This window comes from Spea bombifrons, chromosome 7, assembly GCF_027358695.1.
Source record: "Spea bombifrons isolate aSpeBom1 chromosome 7, aSpeBom1.2.pri, whole genome shotgun sequence".
Classification (NCBI taxonomy): domain Eukaryota; kingdom Metazoa; phylum Chordata; class Amphibia; order Anura; family Pelobatidae; genus Spea; species Spea bombifrons.
In genome coordinates, this window is record NC_071093.1 from 23,481,996 (window position 1) to 23,502,539 (window position 20,544).

At 44.5% G+C, this 20,544-nt stretch overlaps 1 protein-coding gene across 4 annotated transcripts in view; it reads right to left on the reverse strand.

Annotated features, from left to right (window-relative positions):
- The window catches only part of NPRL3 (NPR3 like, GATOR1 complex subunit), a 177,692-nt gene that overhangs the window by 119,084 nt on the left and 38,064 nt on the right, over positions 1 to 20,544 (reverse strand). For all 4 annotated transcript variants that reach the window (XM_053472102.1, XM_053472101.1, XM_053472104.1 and 1 more), the window contains exon 2: positions 16,171 to 16,312. In XM_053472102.1, coding sequence (XP_053328077.1) covers positions 16,171 to 16,312 — 142 coding nt within the window. The remainder of the gene's footprint in view (positions 1 to 16,170; positions 16,313 to 20,544) is intronic.

A 20,544-nucleotide genomic window follows, 5' to 3' on the forward strand; every position in this document is an offset into this window, starting at 1 on the left:
GATCATTCTCTCTGGCAGCTGGCGGGCGTCTGTGCGAAGCGCGCAGACATCCTCTGTTTCTGTTTTCCACTTCCCCCGGGGATTATATGACCGAGTGCCGGCATGACATGATCTTCCGGTGCTTCTTCATAGAAGCATCGGCGGAAACGAAGGGCAGAAGCGGTAGTTGTCTGTGTGCATCATGCAGACGCACACCAGCTGTCAGGGAGGAGTATCCTACCTGGCAGCCGGTGGGCGTCTGTGAGATGCGCGCAAACAACCTCTGCAGGCAGTAGCCTTTCACTTCCTGGGGCTTTTATGATGGAGCACCGGCGTCACGTGACCTTCCCGTGCTCAGTCATAGAAGCTCTAGCGAAAGTGTCGGCCAGCAGCGGAGGTTCACCGGCTGCCCCGACTTGACACCAGGGAGTATGGGAGACGGGCATAAGGAATATCAGGAGGGTATAAGGCATATCAGGGGGCATAGTGGCTTATAGGGAGGTATAAGGCATATATAGGGGCAGTATGGCATATCAAGGGGCACCGTGGCATATAGGGATATAAGATATCGATATGTGGCATATCGGGGGCAGAGTGGCATATAGGGAGGTATAAGGCATATCTGTGGGGGCAGAGTGGCATATAGGTGTCACGTTCTGCCCAGGCTGCGGAGCTGCATATCTGTCTTGTTTCAGTTTCCCTGTTTTGCTTCGATCCATTCCTGGATTTTCTTTTGCTTTGTTCTGATCTTCCATTCCTTGCTTCTGCTTTAGCTCTTTGCTTACGCTCTGTTTCCTTTATAAGGTGTGTCCCACTTATGTGTTCTGTTTGCCTCAGTCTAAAGGTATGTCTCAGTGCTATGTGTTTGGTTTACATGTTTGGTTTGTTTCGTACCACGGTCAGCAGGGATTAGCGTTAGGACCCACCGTCATTGGAGTACTTTGGCGTAGTGGTGGGCTAAGCATACTATGGCCATATCATGTGACGGAATCTCCAATAGTTATCAATCAGTTCTAGGCTAGTTTCTGTATTCTTGTTTGTGTCTCTCTTATGTACCTTTGCCCTTCTTCCTTGTATCATCTGAGGATTCCGGTTCCTCTCTCCTCTCCCCATGTCCTAGTTAACATGGCCTATCCTTGCTTAAAGGAGAAGCATCCGAGGATTCCGGCTCCTCACTCCTTCCCCTGTGTTCCTTGCCTTCTTCCCTGTCCTTTGTTGTGCCTTGTATCATGTATATCTTGTCTAGTAATGTTTATTCTTTGTCTGGTTCACTGTAGTGCCCTGTAACACGTATGTCTTGTCTGGTTATGTTTCGTGCCTGGTCTCCCTGTAACATAGTAACATAGTAACATAGTAACATAGTTCATAAGGTTGAAAAAAGACCAAAGTCCATCAAGTTCAACCTATATACATATTGTGTCCCTACCGTGTTGATCCAGAGGAAGGCAAAAAAAACCCTTATGAAGCAGATGCCAATTGCCCCATACCAGGGGGAAAATTCCTTCCCGACTCCAAATATGGCAATCAGAATAAATCCCTGGATCAACGTTCTGTCCCTATTAATCTACTATCCATAACTTGTAATATTATTGCTTTCAAGAAACACATCCAGGCTCCTTTTAAACTCTTTTATTGAGTTTACCATTACCACTTCCTCTGGCAGAGAGTTCCATAGTCTCACCGCTCTTACTGTAAAGCACCCCCGTCTGTGCTGGTGTAGAAACCTTCTTTCCTCCAGCCGTAGAGGATGTCCCCTTGTTATAGATACAGTCCTGGGTATAAATAGGTCCTGGGAGTGATCTCTGTACTGCCCCCTTATATATTTATACATAGTTATTAAGTCCCCCCTAAGCCGTCTTTTTTCCAAACTAAATAACCCTAATTCTGATAATTTTTCTGGGTACTGTAGTCCTTCCATTCCCCTTATTACTCCGGTTGCCCATCTTTGAACCCTCTCCAGCTCCACTATATCTTTCTTGTACACTGGTGTCCAGTACTGTACACAGTATTCCATGTGTGGTCTGACTAGTGACTTGTACAATGGTAGAATTATTTCCTTGTCGTGGGCATCCATGCCCCTTTTGATGCACCCCATGATTTTATTTGCCTTAGCAGCAGCTGTCCGACACTGGTCGCTACAGGTAAATTTACTGTTAACCAAGACTCCTAAGTCCTTTTCCATGTCAGTCGTCCCCAGTGTTTTCCCATTTAATACATATTCCCAGCCTGGCTTTTTCTTCCCCATGTGCATAACCTTACATTTATCTGTGTTGAACCTCATCTGCCACATCCCAGCCCAAGCCTCCAACCTATGCAGATCCATTTGTAATCGTGCACTGTCCTCTATTGTGTTAACCACGTTACAGAGCTTAGTATCGTCTGCAAAGATTGATACTTTACTATACAATCCCTCTACAAGGTCATTAATAAATATATTAAAAAGAATAGGACCCAAAACTGACCCCTGTGGTACCCCACTAGCAACAGTCACCCACTCAGAGTATGTACCATTAATAACCACCCTCTGTTTCCTATCACTGAGCCAGTTACTTACCCACATACACACATTCTCCCCCAGCCCAAGCATTCTCATTTTATGTACCAGCCTTTTATGTGGCACCGTATCAAATGCTTTGGAAAAATCAAGATATACGACATCCAGCGATTCACCCCGATCCAGTCTTGAGCTCACCTCCTCATAAAAGCTGATCAGGTTAGTTTGACAGGACCGATCCCTTGTAAACCCATGCTGATATGGAGTCATACATTTATTTTCATTGAGATTCTCCAAAATAGCATCTCTTAGGAAACCCTCGAACAGTTTACATACAACAGAAGTTAAACTAACAGGCCTATAATTCCCCGGGTCACTTTTTGTCCCCTTTTTGAATATTGGCACAACATTTGCTATGCGCCAGTCCTGGGGAACAGACCCTGTCACTATAGAGTCCTTGAATATTAGAAATAGGGGTCTGTCTATTACATTACTTAACTCCCTTAGAACGCGGGGGTGAATGCCATCTGGACCTGGTGATTTGTCTATTTTGATTTTTTTTAGGCGGCACTGCACTTCTTCCTGGGTTAGACAGGCGACATGTACTGGGGCATTTATCTCATCCTGCTGTATATTACCTGGCATTTCATTTTCCTCTGTGAATACAGCAGAGAAGAATATATTTAATAGATTCGCTTTTTCCTGATCCCCGTCTATAACGTCTCCCTCATTACTTTTTAAGGGGCGGACACTTTCATTTTTAACCTTTTTACTATTTATATAGTTAAAGAACATTTTGGGGTTTGTTTTACTCTCTTTGGCAATGAGTCTTTCTGTCGCCACTTTTGCTGCTTTTATCTGATTTTTACATATTTTATTTTTTTCCCGATAGCTTCTTAGTGCTTCCTCACTGCCTTCCTGTTTTAGTAGCTTAAATGCCTTTTTTTGCCATTTATTGCCACCTTTACATTTTTATTTATCCACATTGGTTTTCTCTTGCTCCTGACACTTTTATTCCCATATGGTATGTACTTTTCACAGTGAGAATTTAAGATATTTTTAAAAATCTCCCATTTAGTATCTGTGCTTTTGTTTTTGAGGACATTTTCCCAATTTACAGTGTTAAGGGCTTCTCTTAGTTGATCAAACTTTGCCTTCCTAAAGTTCATAGTTCTTGTGGCTCCTCTAAGAGTTCCCTTATTGAACGACAAGTTATAATGTATTATATTGTGATCACTATTTCCTAGGTGCCCTCTGACCTGCACATAAGTTACTCTGTCAGGTCTGTTGGTTAATATTAAGTCCAGTAGAGCGCCCCCTCTGGTTGGGTCCTGTACCATTTGGGACAGATAATCATCTTTACTTATAGTCAGAAAGCGGTTTCCTTTATGAGATTCACAGGTCTCGGTTTCCCAGTTTATGTCGGGATAGTTAAAGTCCCCCATAATAACCACCTCATTGTGATTTGCTGCCTTGTTTATTTGCTTTAATAATTGATCTTCTGCTGCTTCAATTATATTTGGTGGCTTATAGCAAACCCCGATCAGTATTTTATTATTTTTCTTTCCATATATTTCTACCCATAATGACTCCACATCATCATTTCCCTCACATATATTCTCCCGCAGTGTGGCCTTTAGGCTGGACTTTACATAAAGGCAAACTCCTCCCCCTTTTCGTTTTTTTCGATCCTTCTTGAATAGACTATAACCCTGTATGTTAACCGCCCAGTCATAGCTATCATCCAACCATGTCTCTGTTATACCCACTATGTCATAATTTTCTGCAGACATTATTAACTCCAGTTCGCCAGTTTCTTGCTTGTTATGTTTCTGCTATCCCTTTGCTTAGCTTCCATACTCCCAGCCTGCAGCATCCTGCACGTGATTTTTGTGTGATGTCTCATGCCTGTTCCAGGGTGCCTGCAGGATTTCACTTTGTTCTGGACTTCATCCGCTGCCATATCAGGGCGCTGGTGTTTGGCTGCAGTACCCTAGGTGCTCAACACCTGGGTGAGTGTGGTCACCCTGCAACCAGGCTCTGCCCAAACTCCACTTCTGCACTGTGACTCCTGCATACAAACATCGGGCGCGCTGGGTCCTTTCAGTCATCTGCTTGGACCCAGTCCGTGACAATAGGGAAGTATAAGGCATATCTGTGGGGGGCAGAGTGGCATATAGGAAGGTATAAGGCATATCGGGGGGGCAGAGTGGCATATAGGGAGGTATAAGGGGCATATCTGGGGGCAGAGTGGCATATAGCAAGGTATAAGGCATATCTGGAGGGCAGAGTGGCATATAGGAAGGGATAAGGCATATCAGGGGCTATTAGACATATAAGGGGTACAGTGGCATATCAGGGAGGCAGTGTGGCAGTGTGGATTCTCGTACCTTTAAAATATAGCTTTTATTTTTTTATGTCATTAAAATAAGAAGGCGATTGGGGAAATGCCATTGTGATAGAAATGACACGTTAATGTAAATTTTAAGGTTTGTATTCTGTTTGTTACATTAATTTTAAATGAACAGAAAATTTGCATATTGTTTTTTTTTTTTATCCGATTAATCGAAAAAATAAAATCGGCCAACTAATAGATTATGAAAATAATCGTTAGTTGCAGCCCTAGTTTTTTTGCTTTTTTCTGCAAGTTATTGGGCAATAATTACAAGTAGAGTTTTGATATTTCAAAACCATTTTTTCCCAAATTTGGTCATTCTGCCCCCATGTGCCAATTCATTTTACGCCATCAAATCATTTTTTTTTTTTAAACTAAGCACCCTATGGGCACACGCTACGTCAAGTAGGTGAGAGTAGGTTCTCGCCCTATTGAAAGTGTGCCTTGACATGGCGGATGAGCTTAATTATGCTTTGGCCAATTCACATAACAAAAACCTCTCATTTATATAGAAACATAGAAAGCACCAACATTTTTTCGTTTCCATTATCACATAGTTGTTTGACTTCTTTTTAAATCATTTTAACAGAAACCACCCAATTGTGGATCACAAAGTGACACATAAATGTTAAAATGGCAATAAAGGTGAATTCCCCACACCTGTGGCTTTTTAAATTGCAATTAGTGTGTGTATAAAAGAGTCAATGAGTTTGTTAGCTCTCACGTGTATAAAGACGGAAAAAGATATAAAAGATATCCAAAGCTTTAAAAATCCCAGTACGGGATCTCTTCGGGACCTCTTGATAACAAGCCAAGGTCAGATAGACCAAGAAAGATTTCACAACTGCAAGAAGAACTGTTCTGGATACAAAGAAAAACCCACAGGTAGCCTCAGGAGAAATACAGACTGCTCTGGTAAAAGATGGTGTGGTTGTTTCAAGGAGCACAATACGACAATGCTGGGACAAAAATGAGCTGGATGGTCGAGTTGCCAGAAAGAAGCCTTTACTGTGCTGTAATTTGGAACGATTAGACCAAAACAGAATTTTATGGTCACGACCATAAGCGCTATGTTTGGAGAGAGGTCAACAAGGCCTATAGCGAAAGAATACCATCCTCACTGTGAAGCATGGTGGTGGCTCAGTGATGGTTCCAAAAGTGAAAAAAACAATCCCAAGTGAACAAAAATAATAAAAAATTGTTACCTTCCCAAAGTATTGCAACAGCCAAGAAACACTCCTCTAGTGTTTAACCCCTTCGTGACTGATTTTATTTTTTGTACACTTCCTGACAATGGCTGTTTTAACATTTCTGCGGTGCTCGTGTTTAGCTGCAATTTTCTTCTGCTGAGTACAGTGATACCCCAAGCATGGGTTTATTGGGTTGTTTGGGGGGGCTAAAAGGCCACATTTGGGACGTGTGTATTTTTCAAATGTGGTCATCCTGCCCCCCTGTGTTAATTGAGACATTGTTGAGACATTTTACTCCATCAAAGCCTACTTTTTGTAAAAAAAGAAGTAGACACCCCATAGGCATTTAACATGCCAGTATTTTTACTCTATTTGAGAATTGTTTGAAGATATAGCTGTAATTTTAGGACTTGCTCATAAAAATATACCGTATTTGCTCGATTAAAAGACAAGGTTTTTTTTCAGAGCAAATATTTGAGGTCATCTTCTAATCAGACCTCAAATAGAGGTCTCACTACAAGACTAAGATCAAGATCTCCAGGACTTGGATCCTCCTCTCTGGCAGCCTCTGCTGCGGGCACTTCCTCTAGGGGGGTCCTGTGATGAAGCGCCGGCATCACATGACCTTCCGGTGCTCCACAATAGAAGCCCCGGCGGAAGTGCCGGCAGCAGCGGAGGTTGTCTGCGCGCATCCCGCAGCCGGTGAAACTATGATTGAGAAAGAAAGAATTCTTACCTGGGAATTCCTTTTCCTTGTCCATTTCCAAGGTGGCACATGAGAAGAAGGCTCCGCCTACCAGGTAGGGCAAGAAACACTACAAAAAAAGGAGACCTCCCCCTTCCTCCCCAGTGTGGTTAAAAAGAAAGACTCAGACAAATAAAAGCCAAACAAAGAAAATTTAATGGGTGGGAGAAAAAGTGTGCCACCTTGGAAATGGACAAGGAAAAGGAATTCCCAGGTAAGAATTCTTTCTTTCCCTTGCCATTCCAGGTGGCACATGAGAAGAATTAGCAAGATAGGGGGGGAAGGATTCCAGTCTGTAGGACACGCCGACCAAATTGAGACTCGTCTGAGAGGTGAAGATTCAGCCTGTAGTGCCTTACGAACGTATGAATCGACCTCCAGGTCGCTGCCTTACAAATAAGAGACGGAGACACCCCGGAGAGTTCAGCCCAGGAAGTCGAGACGGATCTGGTCGAGTGAGCCTTCAGGCCGGAGGGAGGTACTCTTCCCGCGGAGACGTAACATAAAGTGATTGCGTCTTTGAGCCAGCGGCTCACGGAAGCCCTGGATACTGACTTGCCCTTGCGGGTCCCCGCAAAGGACAGAAAGAGAGAATCGCATTTCTTCCAGGCAGACGTACGTGAGAGATAGGACAGGAGACATCTCCGCAGGTCTAGCGAGTGGAGTTCCAGTTCTTTGGGATTCTTGGGATCCGGACAGAGAGTAGGCAGGACGATCTCCTGATCCGAATGGAAAGGAGAGACTACTTTAGGGAGAAACTCCGGTGGCAAACGAAGGATAATGCAGTCCGGCAGAATCCTGAGAAAAAGTTCTACTCTGGAGAGAGCCTGGAGCTCGCTCACCCTCCTAGCAGAAGTGAGGGCTACTAGGAGGACAACCTTGTAGGTGAGTAGCTTTAGAGAGGTATCCTCTAGAGGCTCGAAGGGAGACGTGGTGAGCTGATGCAACACCAGGTTAAGGTCCCAGGGCGGGACCGACGGACGGAGCCTAGGGCGAAGTCTACACATTCCCTTAGAAAATCTGGAAATCCAAGGATGGGAAGCCAGATTGAAGTCCAAGAAGTTGCTGAGAGCTGAGATCTGGACCTTGATAGTAGCAGGTTGGAATCCTTTATCAAAGCCATCTTGAAAAAAACGCAGCACCTCACAGATAGATGGAGAGGATACTTCGTGCATATTGCACCAGGCGATGAATGTTTCCCAAACCTTCTGGTACTTGGCGGTCGTAGAATTTTTGCGGCTGGAGAGAATGGTGCTCACCACTGGTGCAGCTAATCCTTTAGAGGTCAGGATCTCCCTTTCAGAAGCCATGCGGAGAGGTTGAATCGGGAGGGATCTGGGTGGAGAACAGGACCTTGAACGAGAAGATCCTTGACCTGAGGAAGAAGCATGGGTTCGTCTATGGACAAGGTGGTAAGGTCCGAGAACCAAATTCTTCGAGGCCAGAAAGGAACAACCAGGATGACTTTTTGAGGGTTTTCCCGAATTTTCCGGAGCACTCTGGAGATAAGGGGAAGCGGAGGAAAAACGTATGCGAGATCGAAATCCCAGGTCTGCGAGAGTGCTTCCAGGCCTCGGGGACGGCCGACTGGTGAAAGAGAGAAAAACTCCTTTACCTGAGTGTTCAGATGCGTGGCCATCAGGTCTATCTGGGGAGTGCCCCATTTCTTTGTGATGAAGGTGAAGACCCTTTTGTTTAAGGACCATTCTCCCGGAGGTACTGAGTTCCTGCTGAGGTAATCCGCCTCCTGATTCAGTGAACCCTTGATATGGACCGCGGAGAGAGTACAGAGACTGAACTCCGCCCATCGGCAGATCTGAGCCGTCAGGGTCTGCAGGCGTCTGCTTCTGGTGCCACCCTGCTTGGAAAGGTAGGCCACCACGGTGACGTTGTCCGAAAGGATCCTGATGGACTTGTGCCGCAGGATTGGAGACCAGAACCTTAGAGCCCTCCAGACCGCCAGCAGTTCTAGAAGATTGATGTGCAGGCTTGATTCTTGAGGAGACCAGGTTCCCTGGGTAATATGGCTTCCCATGACAGCACCCCAGCCTGTCAAACTGGCGTCGGTGGAGATTACCACCCAATCTCTCGTCCGCCAAGGGAGTCCCTGTGAAAGCTTCTTGGCTGACAGCCACCAACGGAGTGACTCCCGAACGAAGGGAGAAAGCCGGACCTTCTTGCATAGGGATGTCCCGGAGCGATCCCAGTGATCCCGTAAAAACCGTTGAAGAGGTCTTGCGTGAGCCAGTGCCCAGGGAACCGCCGAGATGGAGGAGGTCATTAGACCGAGCAAAGACATGACGGATCTGAGGGACACTGATTTGCTCTGTAGGACCGCGTGTGCGAATTCCCGTAATCTTAGGATTTTGTCCTGCGGGAGAAACGTCTTCTGTACTTCTGAATCGAGGATCATTCCCAGAAAGGCCCGACGTCTGTTTGGAAGTAACTTTGACTTTAGAGAGTTCACCAACCATCCCAGGTTGTGGAGAGTCTTGAGGGAAAACTCTAGATGTGATTGGAGCAATGATGCCGAGGCTGCAATTAGGAGCCAATCGTCCAGGTATGGGACCACTTTGATGCCTCTTTGCCTCAGGAAGGCCACGACCACTGACATGAGTTTCGTGAAGATCCGTGGTGCTGAAGCAATCCCAAACGGAAGGGCCCGAAACTGAAGATGACGAACACCTTGAGGCAGTGTAACGGCCAGGCGGAGGAATCTTTGGTGGTCTTCCCTGATGAGGACATGTAGATAGGCATCCCGCAGGTCTATAGTGACCATGAAGTCCCCCGATGAAATAATCTCCGTGGCGGACTTCAGGGATTCCATCCGAAACCTGTTGTATTTTATACAGGCATTACCAACTGTAGGTTGATTATTAACCTGAATTTCCCGGATGGTTTTGGTACGACGAAGACGTGGGAATAGGTTCCCTCTCCTATTTCTAGATGAGGCACCGGGACTAGCGCCCTCTCGTGAATTAAGTTGGTGAGTGTGGAGAAAAATCCCGCTCTTTTCCAAGGATCTGCGGGGGGCATGGACAGCAGGAATTTCTGGGCAGGTAGGTGAGTAAACTCCAGTGCATAGCCTTGATTGATGATGCGAAGGACCCAGGGGTCTGAGGTGATCTCTTCCCAGGCATGAAAGAAACCGGTTAACCTGCCCCCTACTTGAAGCCTGCTGGCGTCAGAACCTTCCTGATTTACCGTCCCTGCCTCTGCCTCTTCCTCTCTGGAATCTACCTCTTGCGTAGGGTTTACCCCGAAAGGACTGGTAGTCTTGATTGGAGGTAGAGGGCCTGTAGAACTCCCTGTCTCTTGGAGCTCTATAATAATTAGACCTGAAACGAGGTGGTCCTTTCCTCTGAGGTAACCAGTGCTTGTCGCCCGTGGTGGATTCTAAAATCGTGTCGAGGTCGCTGCCGAAGAGGTGATTCCCCTGGAACGGAATGCCGCACAGCTTGTGTTTAGAGGCATTATCTGCCGACCACGACTTAAGCCAGAGCGCTCGTCTAGAAACCGTTGAAAGTGCCGTAGCTTTAGCAGATGCACGGACAGATTCAATGGAGGCATCGGAGATGAAATCAATTGCTAAGCAGGTGTCGGCCAGGTTTCTTGCGACCTGCTCAGTCCCTGGAATAGCTGCCAGGTCTTCCACCGCTTGTTGAAGCCAGATCTTAATGGCTCTAGAAGTTGACGCTATTGCAATGGTTGGACGAAAGTTCGCCGCTGCTGCTTCAAAAGCCCTCTTGGCGGCATTCTCGGCCCGCCGGTCCATGGGGTCTTTGAAATGAGACGCGTCCTCCATCGGAATGGCTGTTTTCTTCGTAGCCTTGGCTACTGCGGTGTCCACTTTCGGAACTTCCCAGGCATCAGAGTTCTTACCATCAAAAGGGAACAGCTTTTTGATTCTGGAAGACGTGAAGAATCTCCGGACAGGAAATCTCCACTGCTCCGTGATTATTGCTGAAAGTGAATCGTGAACTGGAAAGGTCTGCGGTTTCCTAGAGTGACCCTGAAAAGGATCCGGTTTTGAGACTGGTATGTCATCCTGTAGATTCAAAGTAGACCTGACTGCAGATATGAGCTTCCCTGTTTCTTCGACTGGGAAGAAAAAGGTTTCCTCTTTAATTTCCCCCTCCTCATCCGAAGACTGGGGGTCATTCGACTGGTAGTCATATTCCGAAAAAGGAGCCGAATAATCTTCCAGGGTATCTGGAAGAACATTTGGTGGACCCTGCTGGTAAAGTTGATGGTGAGGCACCGGCGCCTGAGAGGAGCCTGCCATAGCCCGAAAACAGTCAAAGGTAGACTGAAGTTCCCCTTTCAACCAGGAGGTAAATTCCGTTGCGGAAACTTCTTTAGGCCGAGAGCAGGAGCTGCACATTTTGGCCGTAGGGTCGTGTAGGGTCTTTTTACAGGAAGAGCAGGCTTTGTGTTTCGTTTTACCCACAGACTTCCTATGTGGGGAGGCCTCAGGAGGGATGTCTGGATTTTTATCTGACATGACTGAGGAGAAAAAACACAAAAATGAGACCACAGAAAGCAATGGAAATAGGCCATGGAAATCTCCTTAAAACCCAGGAGGGAAACACCTACTTGAAAAAGGCAATATACAATCCTTAGGCACAGGCAGGCATAAAAAAGGAGTAGAAAATGCAATAATACAGCATAAGAACGAGAGCAAGGAAAGATCTTACCCATTCTGGCGTTTTTATAGAGGCATTTAGGCGCCCAGGCCCAGAAAACGTCACATCCGGAAATTCCTCGTCAATTGACCTCTCGTGACCCCGGACGCAGCCGGGGGTAATGCAGAGAGGAAAATAATGAACAACGGGTGCCGTGAAACCGGCACAGCCGGCTATAAAGTCCCGCTCGCAGCGCCTCCGGAGCGCTCTCCTGCCGTGCCTCACGCTGAGGATTCCTCCTCCCCGGGACGGAGGGAACCGGAGCCCGGGGATGCACCTCCCAGTGAGCCCCCTGGGCTGTGGGCAGCATATACCGAGGACTGAGCCTCGAGTAACCGCGAGGACCGCGGAGTTACAGCCTCCGAGGCTGCCGCATCACCCTGGATCCACCGGGATCACTATCGGGGATCGGAGAGAAGGACGCCCCCCCGGGGCTCCAAGAAAACAAAAAAGAAGAGGGAAGGTAAGCTAAAGCCTAACCGCTACCTGAGTAGGACAGGAAACAACACTGGGGAGGAAGGGGGAGGTCTCCTTTTTTTGTAGTGTTTCCTGCCCTACCTGGTAGGCGGAGCCTTCTTCTCATGTGCCACCTGGAATGGCAAGGGAAAAATGCATTTTTCCTTTTATTTGCCAATCTGCCCCCAAGTTATGCACATCTTCCCCAGGGTTTGCTACTCTGCCCACTAGGTATGCCTTATACCCCCTATATGCCACTCTGACCCCAGATATGCCTTATACCCCCCCAATATGCCCCCTGCGCCATACTCCCTGGTGTCTAGTGGAGGCAGCCGATGGATGTCCGCGCAATGTGCGCAGACAACCTCTGCTGCTACCCGGAACTCCCACAGGGGGTTCTATTGCGGAGCACTGAAATGTCATTTCACGCCAACGATCCATCATAGAAACCCCAGCAGATGTGCCAGCAGCAGTGGAGGTTGTCTGCACACATCGCACAAATGTCCACCAGCTGCCAGAGAGGAGCGCTGCAGGGGACCTGGATCTTAGTCTTATAGTCAGAGCTCTATTTGAGGTCGGATTATAAAAGACGACCTCGAATGTAAGACGAGGGGAGTTTAAAAAAAACACAAAAAAAACCTTGCCCTATATTCGAGCAAATACAGTTAGTATATATATATATATATATATATATATATATATATATATATATATATATATATATATATATATATATATATATGTTTTTGGCCTTTTTGTAACCGGAAGCATGCCGACGCATGTCAATTGTTATCAAGTGCCTGGACTATCAATTGTCATCAAGGGGTTAAAATAAATAAATTGGAACAGCGTGGGGCACATATACATGGGGGGGTATAACAGTGTAATATTGTATAAACAAAGTACCAAAAATTATAGATTAATAGCAAACACAAAGTTTTAAGCAGGCTCATCTAAAAATAGGGAGAAAAACTTCTTTAACCCCTCAACGACCAATGTCAGGCCATGCACATAAAGAAAAAATGGTTGCGTCTGGGATGACCAATGACGTGCCTGGGATGTCATGGCATTAAACAAGCATTTCCTCTGAAAAAAACCCTCATCTTGTATCTGATAAAATTGATAATGAAAATCACTGACAACAACAACAACAACAAAAAAAAACCTACTTGGGGCAATTACCAATAAGGTATAATCCATTTTAATTCCATCGTGGCAATCATATTACTCCATGGATGAACTTGCTAATACTACTGTCCTTTTAACAGCTGTAGCCCTTTATGTTTATGTTCTTAAAAATATCCACAGAGTTAGATAAGACAACATCCTTAGGCAGAGAATTCCATATTCTTATTGTTCTTACTGTGAAGAACCCTTTCTTATGCCAATGCTGAAGTCTAATTTCCTCAAGTCTCAACTGATGACTGTAGTTCCCATGCTCAGATTTGGATCCTTTTTAAAAAAATTGGAACCACACCTGCTTGACTCCAGTCCTTTGGTACAATTCCCGTTTGAAAAGAATGTTTGAAAATCAAAAATGGTCACCTCACCTAAACGTTAATGGTGTCGCTGAAATGCCTCAAGGGCGAGGCATTCAGCGACACCTAACACCAACCTCAGGACGCGTTGTGACTGCTCCAGAGATCGGTCACAACCGCCACTGCAAGAATTTGCCACTCACAAGATGGCGGCGTGGCCTTTCAAAAAAAATAAAGGTGTTGAAAAGAGTTCTCAGGAGAGTCTCTCCAGACCTTCCTGAGAAATCTGGCACCACTTGCAGGATGAATACAGGTACTGCATACAACCATGCAAGTCAATTGAGCCCAGCTTTCTAATCACAATGTGATTAGTAAAATAAATGTAAAAAAAAAATACACAAAAAAATTTAAAAAATGGTAACCTGTAAAAATTATTTCCCACTGATGTCACCATCATGGGAACCGTCCAGTTCCAAAAAAAGGCCAAAAAAATAAAATATATAAAAAAGTATTTTAAGAGCAAGTCCTAAAATTAGTGCTTTATTTTCTCATATGGAAATAGTTCAAATACTGGCATGTTAAATGCCCATGGGGTGTCTACTTTTAAAAAATGAATGATTTGATGGGTTAAATTAAATTGGTCATGTTCAACAATGTCCCAATTAACACACTGAGAAGGATGACCACGTCTAATTTCCAATTTGAAAAATGCACACGTCCCAAATGTGGCTTTTTTAGCCCCCAAACAGACAAACCCATGCATGTAGGGTACTGTAGATGTTACTGAACACATATTGGGGTGTTGTGTGACAGTGGCATATACGAGGACCTGTAAATTCATACCTAAAGTACAACGTGTGGGGAAAATACACACAAAAAATACTACTGTAAACTTTGACAAAGGCTGGTGGTAGAATTAGTGCATGGAAAGAATTAAAATACCAGCATTTGAAATTCCCTGGGGTGTCTAGTTTTCAAGAACATATGGTTTTATCGAGCACACTGAATTGGCCAGGCTCAAAGATGTACTAAATGGATTGGGCAGTGGATCATCAAATGTCAAAGTTCAACATTGAAAAGTGCACATGCCCCACATGCGGCCCTTTTGTCCCAAGCCCGGCAAACCCATGCATGGGTGGTATAACTGTACTCAAGAAATGTTATTGAACACATATTGGTGTGTTGTGTGGCAGTGACATATACCAGGACATGTTAATTCAAGTAAAACGTGTGTGTGTGGGGGGGGGGGGGACGCAAACAAATTACTACTACAAAGTTTGACAAAGACTGGTGGTAGAATTTGTGCATGGAAAGAGTTAAAGTACTAGCATTTGAAATACCCTGGGGTGTCTAGTTTTCAAACATATATGGTTTAATGGGGTAAATTGCATTGGCCGGCTCCAAAGATACCCGAAATCGCACATGGGGGAAGAATTACCAGATTTGGAAGAAATGCTTTAGCTTTTATAGATGAGTAAAAGATTTTTCAAGTAAAAGTTGCAAAAAGTCCTTTTTTTCTGAATGTTTCACCATATTTTATACTTTTTTTTTATAGCAAATGATATGATACAATCAAAATAATTACATATTTGTTGCCATGTTTTGTTTTATGATTATGCCATTCTGTTATAACCTACAGCGGAATATGAATCCTAAAAGAAATGAAATAAATGTGTTTTGCCTGCTCACTCATATTTTCGGTACATATATTACCAATTCTCCAAAAGTATGCAAACTTTTCATCAGAACCCTATGCTCATAATAAAAGAACTGTGTTTGCTCAAATATGAGGAAATGCATCATTGATTATACCAAACCTATGGGTAGAATAGACCTGGCAGATTAGTGGCAAAAGGCATAACTGGTACACAGGAAAAAGGAAGATATGGTACAAAAAATGTAATTTACCTCACACATACGGCATTTTTTTCCCATTAAAATCTTTTATTGGCATATGTATCAGGGGTACAAAATATTGGGTCAAAGTACAAGATTAAGACAACGCCATTAAATTCAACATATCAAATGGTGCAACAACAATACAAGCAATGCCGCATATGGCAGAGCATTGTCACAGTTTTTATTATGTAACCGTAAATATCGAGTGAGAATATGGATAAGCAAATTAACCTTCAGACAGTTTATACGTGTCCAATGTATGATGACAACACATTTTTTCCAAAATATGTGTGTGTGTGTGTGTGTGTATGGACAGGCGTGTATATGTATATGTGTGTATGGACAGGCATGTGTAAGGGCAGTGTATTCATATATGTGTGTTTATGGGCACATCTAAACTCATGGGCACACTGGGCCCTGGGGGTCCCGTGGCAAATCACATTGCTGCCAGCAATGTGATTCCCATGAAGCCCCTAAAACGGTAGCTTATCCTTAGGGGAGGGGGCGAGCGGTGAGGCTGCCTCCACTGGGCCGGTCTTCAGGGGCGTGCCGAATAAGGAGCAAAATTGTGATCTCCTAAACATCTCAACATTAGGGAGCGTGAGGTCTGTCACTTCAGACCTCAGCTTCACTATGCACCGCATCATGCTTTGCATCATGCTTTGCATCAATTGACAGCGCATTGTCACCAGGAAGAACTAAAGCAGAGGTCTGAAACGACAGACCTCTCGCTCCCACCACAGGATGGAGGATGATGAAAGATGGAAGATGAGAAAGGGAAGAAATGGGAAGAAAGGGCTGGACGGGCAGTGCTTTACATATGTATAGAATTTTTGAAGATCTACTTACCTGTCAATGATGAATACATTTCTGGATTTTTCTGGAATGGATATCGGAAGAGCAACTTATTGCCTCTGCTTCCTGAACTTACAAGAATCACACTGATGGGGTTGCTGTTTTCACCCATACTTAACAATGGGCAAGAAGTGTCCTATGAATAAAAGTGTGACAGTAATCAATAGGTTTTGAATGTACTGAGGAAAAAGTATAAAAAAAAAAACCGCAAAAAAGTTAAAGCTCAGCTAATTGTCTTTCTTTTCCCAAGTTGAAGGAAATGCAATACTATCAACCCAAGAAGTCATAGCACACTTCTTGAATTAGAGTTGTATTATTTAAGCTGTTCATAAGCCTTAAAACTGCACCTCTCTGAAGCTGCATCTTATAAAGCAGATATATATATATATATATATATATATATCTAAATAATATATTTATTTTACACACACATACACACTTCCGTTCAAGGTTTAGGGGGTTCTGTCCATTAAAACAACATCAAACGGATCACAATACAGACATTGTTAATGTTGTAAATGACTATTGTAGCTGAAAGGGCTGATCCTTATTGGATTTTCTTCGTAGAAGTACAGGGGCCTTTATCAGCATCTATCACTCCTGTGTTCCAACTGCCTGTTGTGTTAGCTAATCCAAGTTACATATAGTTACACAGGCTGAAAAACGACATGCGTCCATCAAGTTCAGCCTTTCCTACATCTGTTAACTTTATGCTGTTGATCCCAGTGGCGGCTGGTGGGTAATTCCAATGGGGGTTCACAATATATACATTGTGAAAATGAAATGTACATTTACGACGTAATGTACAGATTAAAATAACCCAAATCGTTGATCGCCTCCTAAACGCTTTTAAAACAGGCGTCCGCGTTGATGCCCCGGGAAGGGGCCCCCGATGCCGATCTCAGCCTTGCTGAATGCCTCGACATCGAGGCATTACAGTAACGCCGTTTAAGCGAAGAAAGTGATCGTTGATCACTTTCTAAGCTTATATAATTTTTTGAACCGGCAAAGGTCGTTAAGGGGTTAAAGATTATATCCCCGAATATTATGTTTTTCCAAGTATCCAGTATCCAGTTGCTGTTTAAACATCTGTACAGACTCCGATAAAACTACCTCTGCCGACAGAGAATTCCACATCCTTATGGTCCTTACTGTAAAAAGCCCTTTCCTCTGCCTTAGACTAAATCTCCTTTCTTCCAGTCTAAATGCATGACCACGTGTCCTATGCATAGTCCTGTTTATGAACAGATTTCTAGTGCTGCAACTAACGATTATTTTCATAATCTGTTAGTTGGCCGATTATTTTTTCGATTAATCAGATAAAAAAAAAATCATGTAAATTTTTCATTTATTTAAAATAATTTAATAAACAAACAGGATGTTAAAAACAAACATCAGAATATAAAATGCATTTCTTGTTTTTGTTTCCCAACCTGCACCACCCCCCCCCCGGTTATGCACATTTGAGCCGAGGCTTGCCACACTGTCTCCCAGATATGCCACACTGCCCTCCCACATATGCCTTATACGCCACTCTGTCCTCCCCTGATATGCCACTTCCCCTCCCCACATGCCTTATATCCCCTATATGCCTTATACACCCTGATATGCCACTGTGCCCCCTGATATGCCTTATACCCCCAGATATATCACTCAGTCATCCCCAGATATGTCTTATACAAGGGCTCTACAAATCCCAGGCGCCAGGTCGCCATGGCGACTCAGAATTTTGTCCTGGCGCCTAGGAGTTTGTCAGCCTCTTACGTCCACAAAAAAATGGAGTCTGGGCAGACAGCACAGCCACTCAGAGCCCGCCCCCGAGCCTGAGATCACTCCCACGGAGTGATCCTGTAGGCTGAAACCGCGACTGCAGGAAAACCTGCAATAGCGTTTTCAGCTGCCACAGGCAGCTTCAGGAAAGGGGGTTCAGTGTTGATTGGGTCCCCATACAAGTGTGGGGACCTGACCCAACACCCCCAGCTGCCTGATCGCTCCATGAGAGCGACAGGGCAGCGTTAACCCCTTCAGGGTTTTTTTAGGGGTTAATTCCCGTTTTGTACGGGGCTCTGCTGCTGGTGGTCTGCCTGGAAGCCCAGGCAGGCCAGCAACAGCAAAAACGACCCCCCCCACAAGCCCTTTGATGACTCCTGTAGGAATGGAAGCCTAGAGCAGTCATCAGAGACTCCCCCTGCAATGGCTGGTCTATAGACCAGCAATTGCTTCCCAGCTGCCAGAGGCAGCTTCAGGGACAGGGGGAGAGGGTTCTTGGGTCTTCACATGAGTGTGGGGACCTGACACAACACCCCCTGCTGCCTGATCGCTCCATGAGAGCAACAGTGCAGCATTAACCCCTTCAATTCCACAATTGTGTATAACACATTCGTGGCATTGCAGGGGGTTAACATTTAAACATTATTAAAAAATAAAAAAAAAATAAAAAACAGCACTGACCTGATAGTCCAGGGTTCTTCCAGGTCCAATGCTGTGAGTTTAGTAAGTGGGCTGATGATGATCAGATCACTCCTAACCAACTGTTAGTTAAAAAAAAAAAAATCCTGGCTCCTAACTTTTTTAGCTTGCGTCTAGATTCACAACAAATTTGTCAAGCCCTGTCTTATACCACCCAAATATCCCATAGTGTCCTCATAGATTCACAGACCCGTACACAGCACACTGACACAATACTTTTATAAATAAATACAGGATTAATCTTCACTTGCCCCGGGATTTAGATTCCCCTTAGTTGCCCCCCTTTACATCTAACCCTCAGTCCACAGCATTAAATTAACCCTAAACACCCCATTAACCATAACTACCCCTAAATTGCAAGGGGGAATTGCACGTAGTAACTGCTGCTGTGAGTCACACTGAATGCAACTGGATTATAAAATGAGGGGTATTTTTCAGAGCATTTGCTCTGAAAAAACCCTTATTTTATAAATCGATAAAAATCGATTCAACTAATCGATAATGAAAATCTTTGCCAATGAATTTCACTATCGATTTTATCGATTAGTTGTTGCAGCCCTACAGATTTCCATACAATGGTTTTTATTGGCTCCGAATATATTTATATAATGTTATCATATCCCCTCTGAGGCACCGTTTTTCTAAACTAAACAGATTTAAATTTGTTAACCTGAGCTGCTTTTGCACTGTGGCTATCCGAAGCTTAGCTACACAGCGTGGATATTGTCCTGAAAAGGACAATAAAGGATCATAGCAGCCCACCAAAAGCATCAGGCAACACTCATGTTGAAGGGAAAACAGGACTCTTTTATTAAAACCAAATACAGAGCTATATATACACACAAGTAAGAAAAGGGGCAAGACAAATATCACATGATCTAATTACCATGTCAGGAGGGAAGTAATTAGATCAAATCCTGCAACACAATATCCAGGGGAAGGACATGATGACACGAGACATAAATAATTACATTAATTGGGGATGTAGACGTGGAATGATGACATATAATTGGCTTGAGACAGACAACGGTCAGGACACAGAGATAACAGGAGCTCACAGGATTAAGAGCTACCTGTTGTGTAATTGATAATTAGGTATGCAGCAGTAACACCTGGTCATACCTAGGGCTAACTCACACAATAACAGGGGAAACACTTCACACCTATACAATCAACAATGCAAAGACAATCTTTTTTCTTTTTCTTTTTTTTTTTTTTTTTTCCCCTACAGCAGGATGTCCAGCTGACGTTACAGTTCTGAGTAGTAAAACATGGGGAAAAAAATCAGTAGAAACTAACCCCCTTTTTGTCCACACACAGAAGTCTCTACAAGGCCTGGGCCCATAGTCGATAGGGAGGAGGCCGGTTCTCAGGCCTCTCCAGGGGCCCCAGTGATGGAGGGTTCTGTCAGAAACCTTACTTCATAATTATAGTGCTCCATTCCTTTTATTAATTTTGTAGCCCGCCTCTGCACCCCTTCTAGTGCTATGATATCCTTCTTTAGAATAGGTGCCCAAAATATACATATACACACAGGGCCGGCCCAAGACTTAATGCCGCCTGGGGCGAAGTTTAAAATGCCGCCCCCCCTCGCCGACGCCGGGGGGGCAGCATTTTAAACTTCGCCGACGCCATTATCTACCCTAACCCCCCCCCCGTTTAAAGGTACTTACCTTTAAACAGTCCTGCGGCGAGTCTGCCTGCTCTGCCACGGTGCCGGCTTGTAATGCTGAGCGCTGGAAATTGACGTCACTTCCGGCGCTCGGCATTACAAACCGGCAGCCTTGAGACCAGAGGGAGACTTTACTGGATGATTCGTAGGCATGAGAAATAAAGGAAATCAGACTTTTATGGAAAATAGGGCTGAAACAACTAATCGTTGACAACGATTTTCATTAT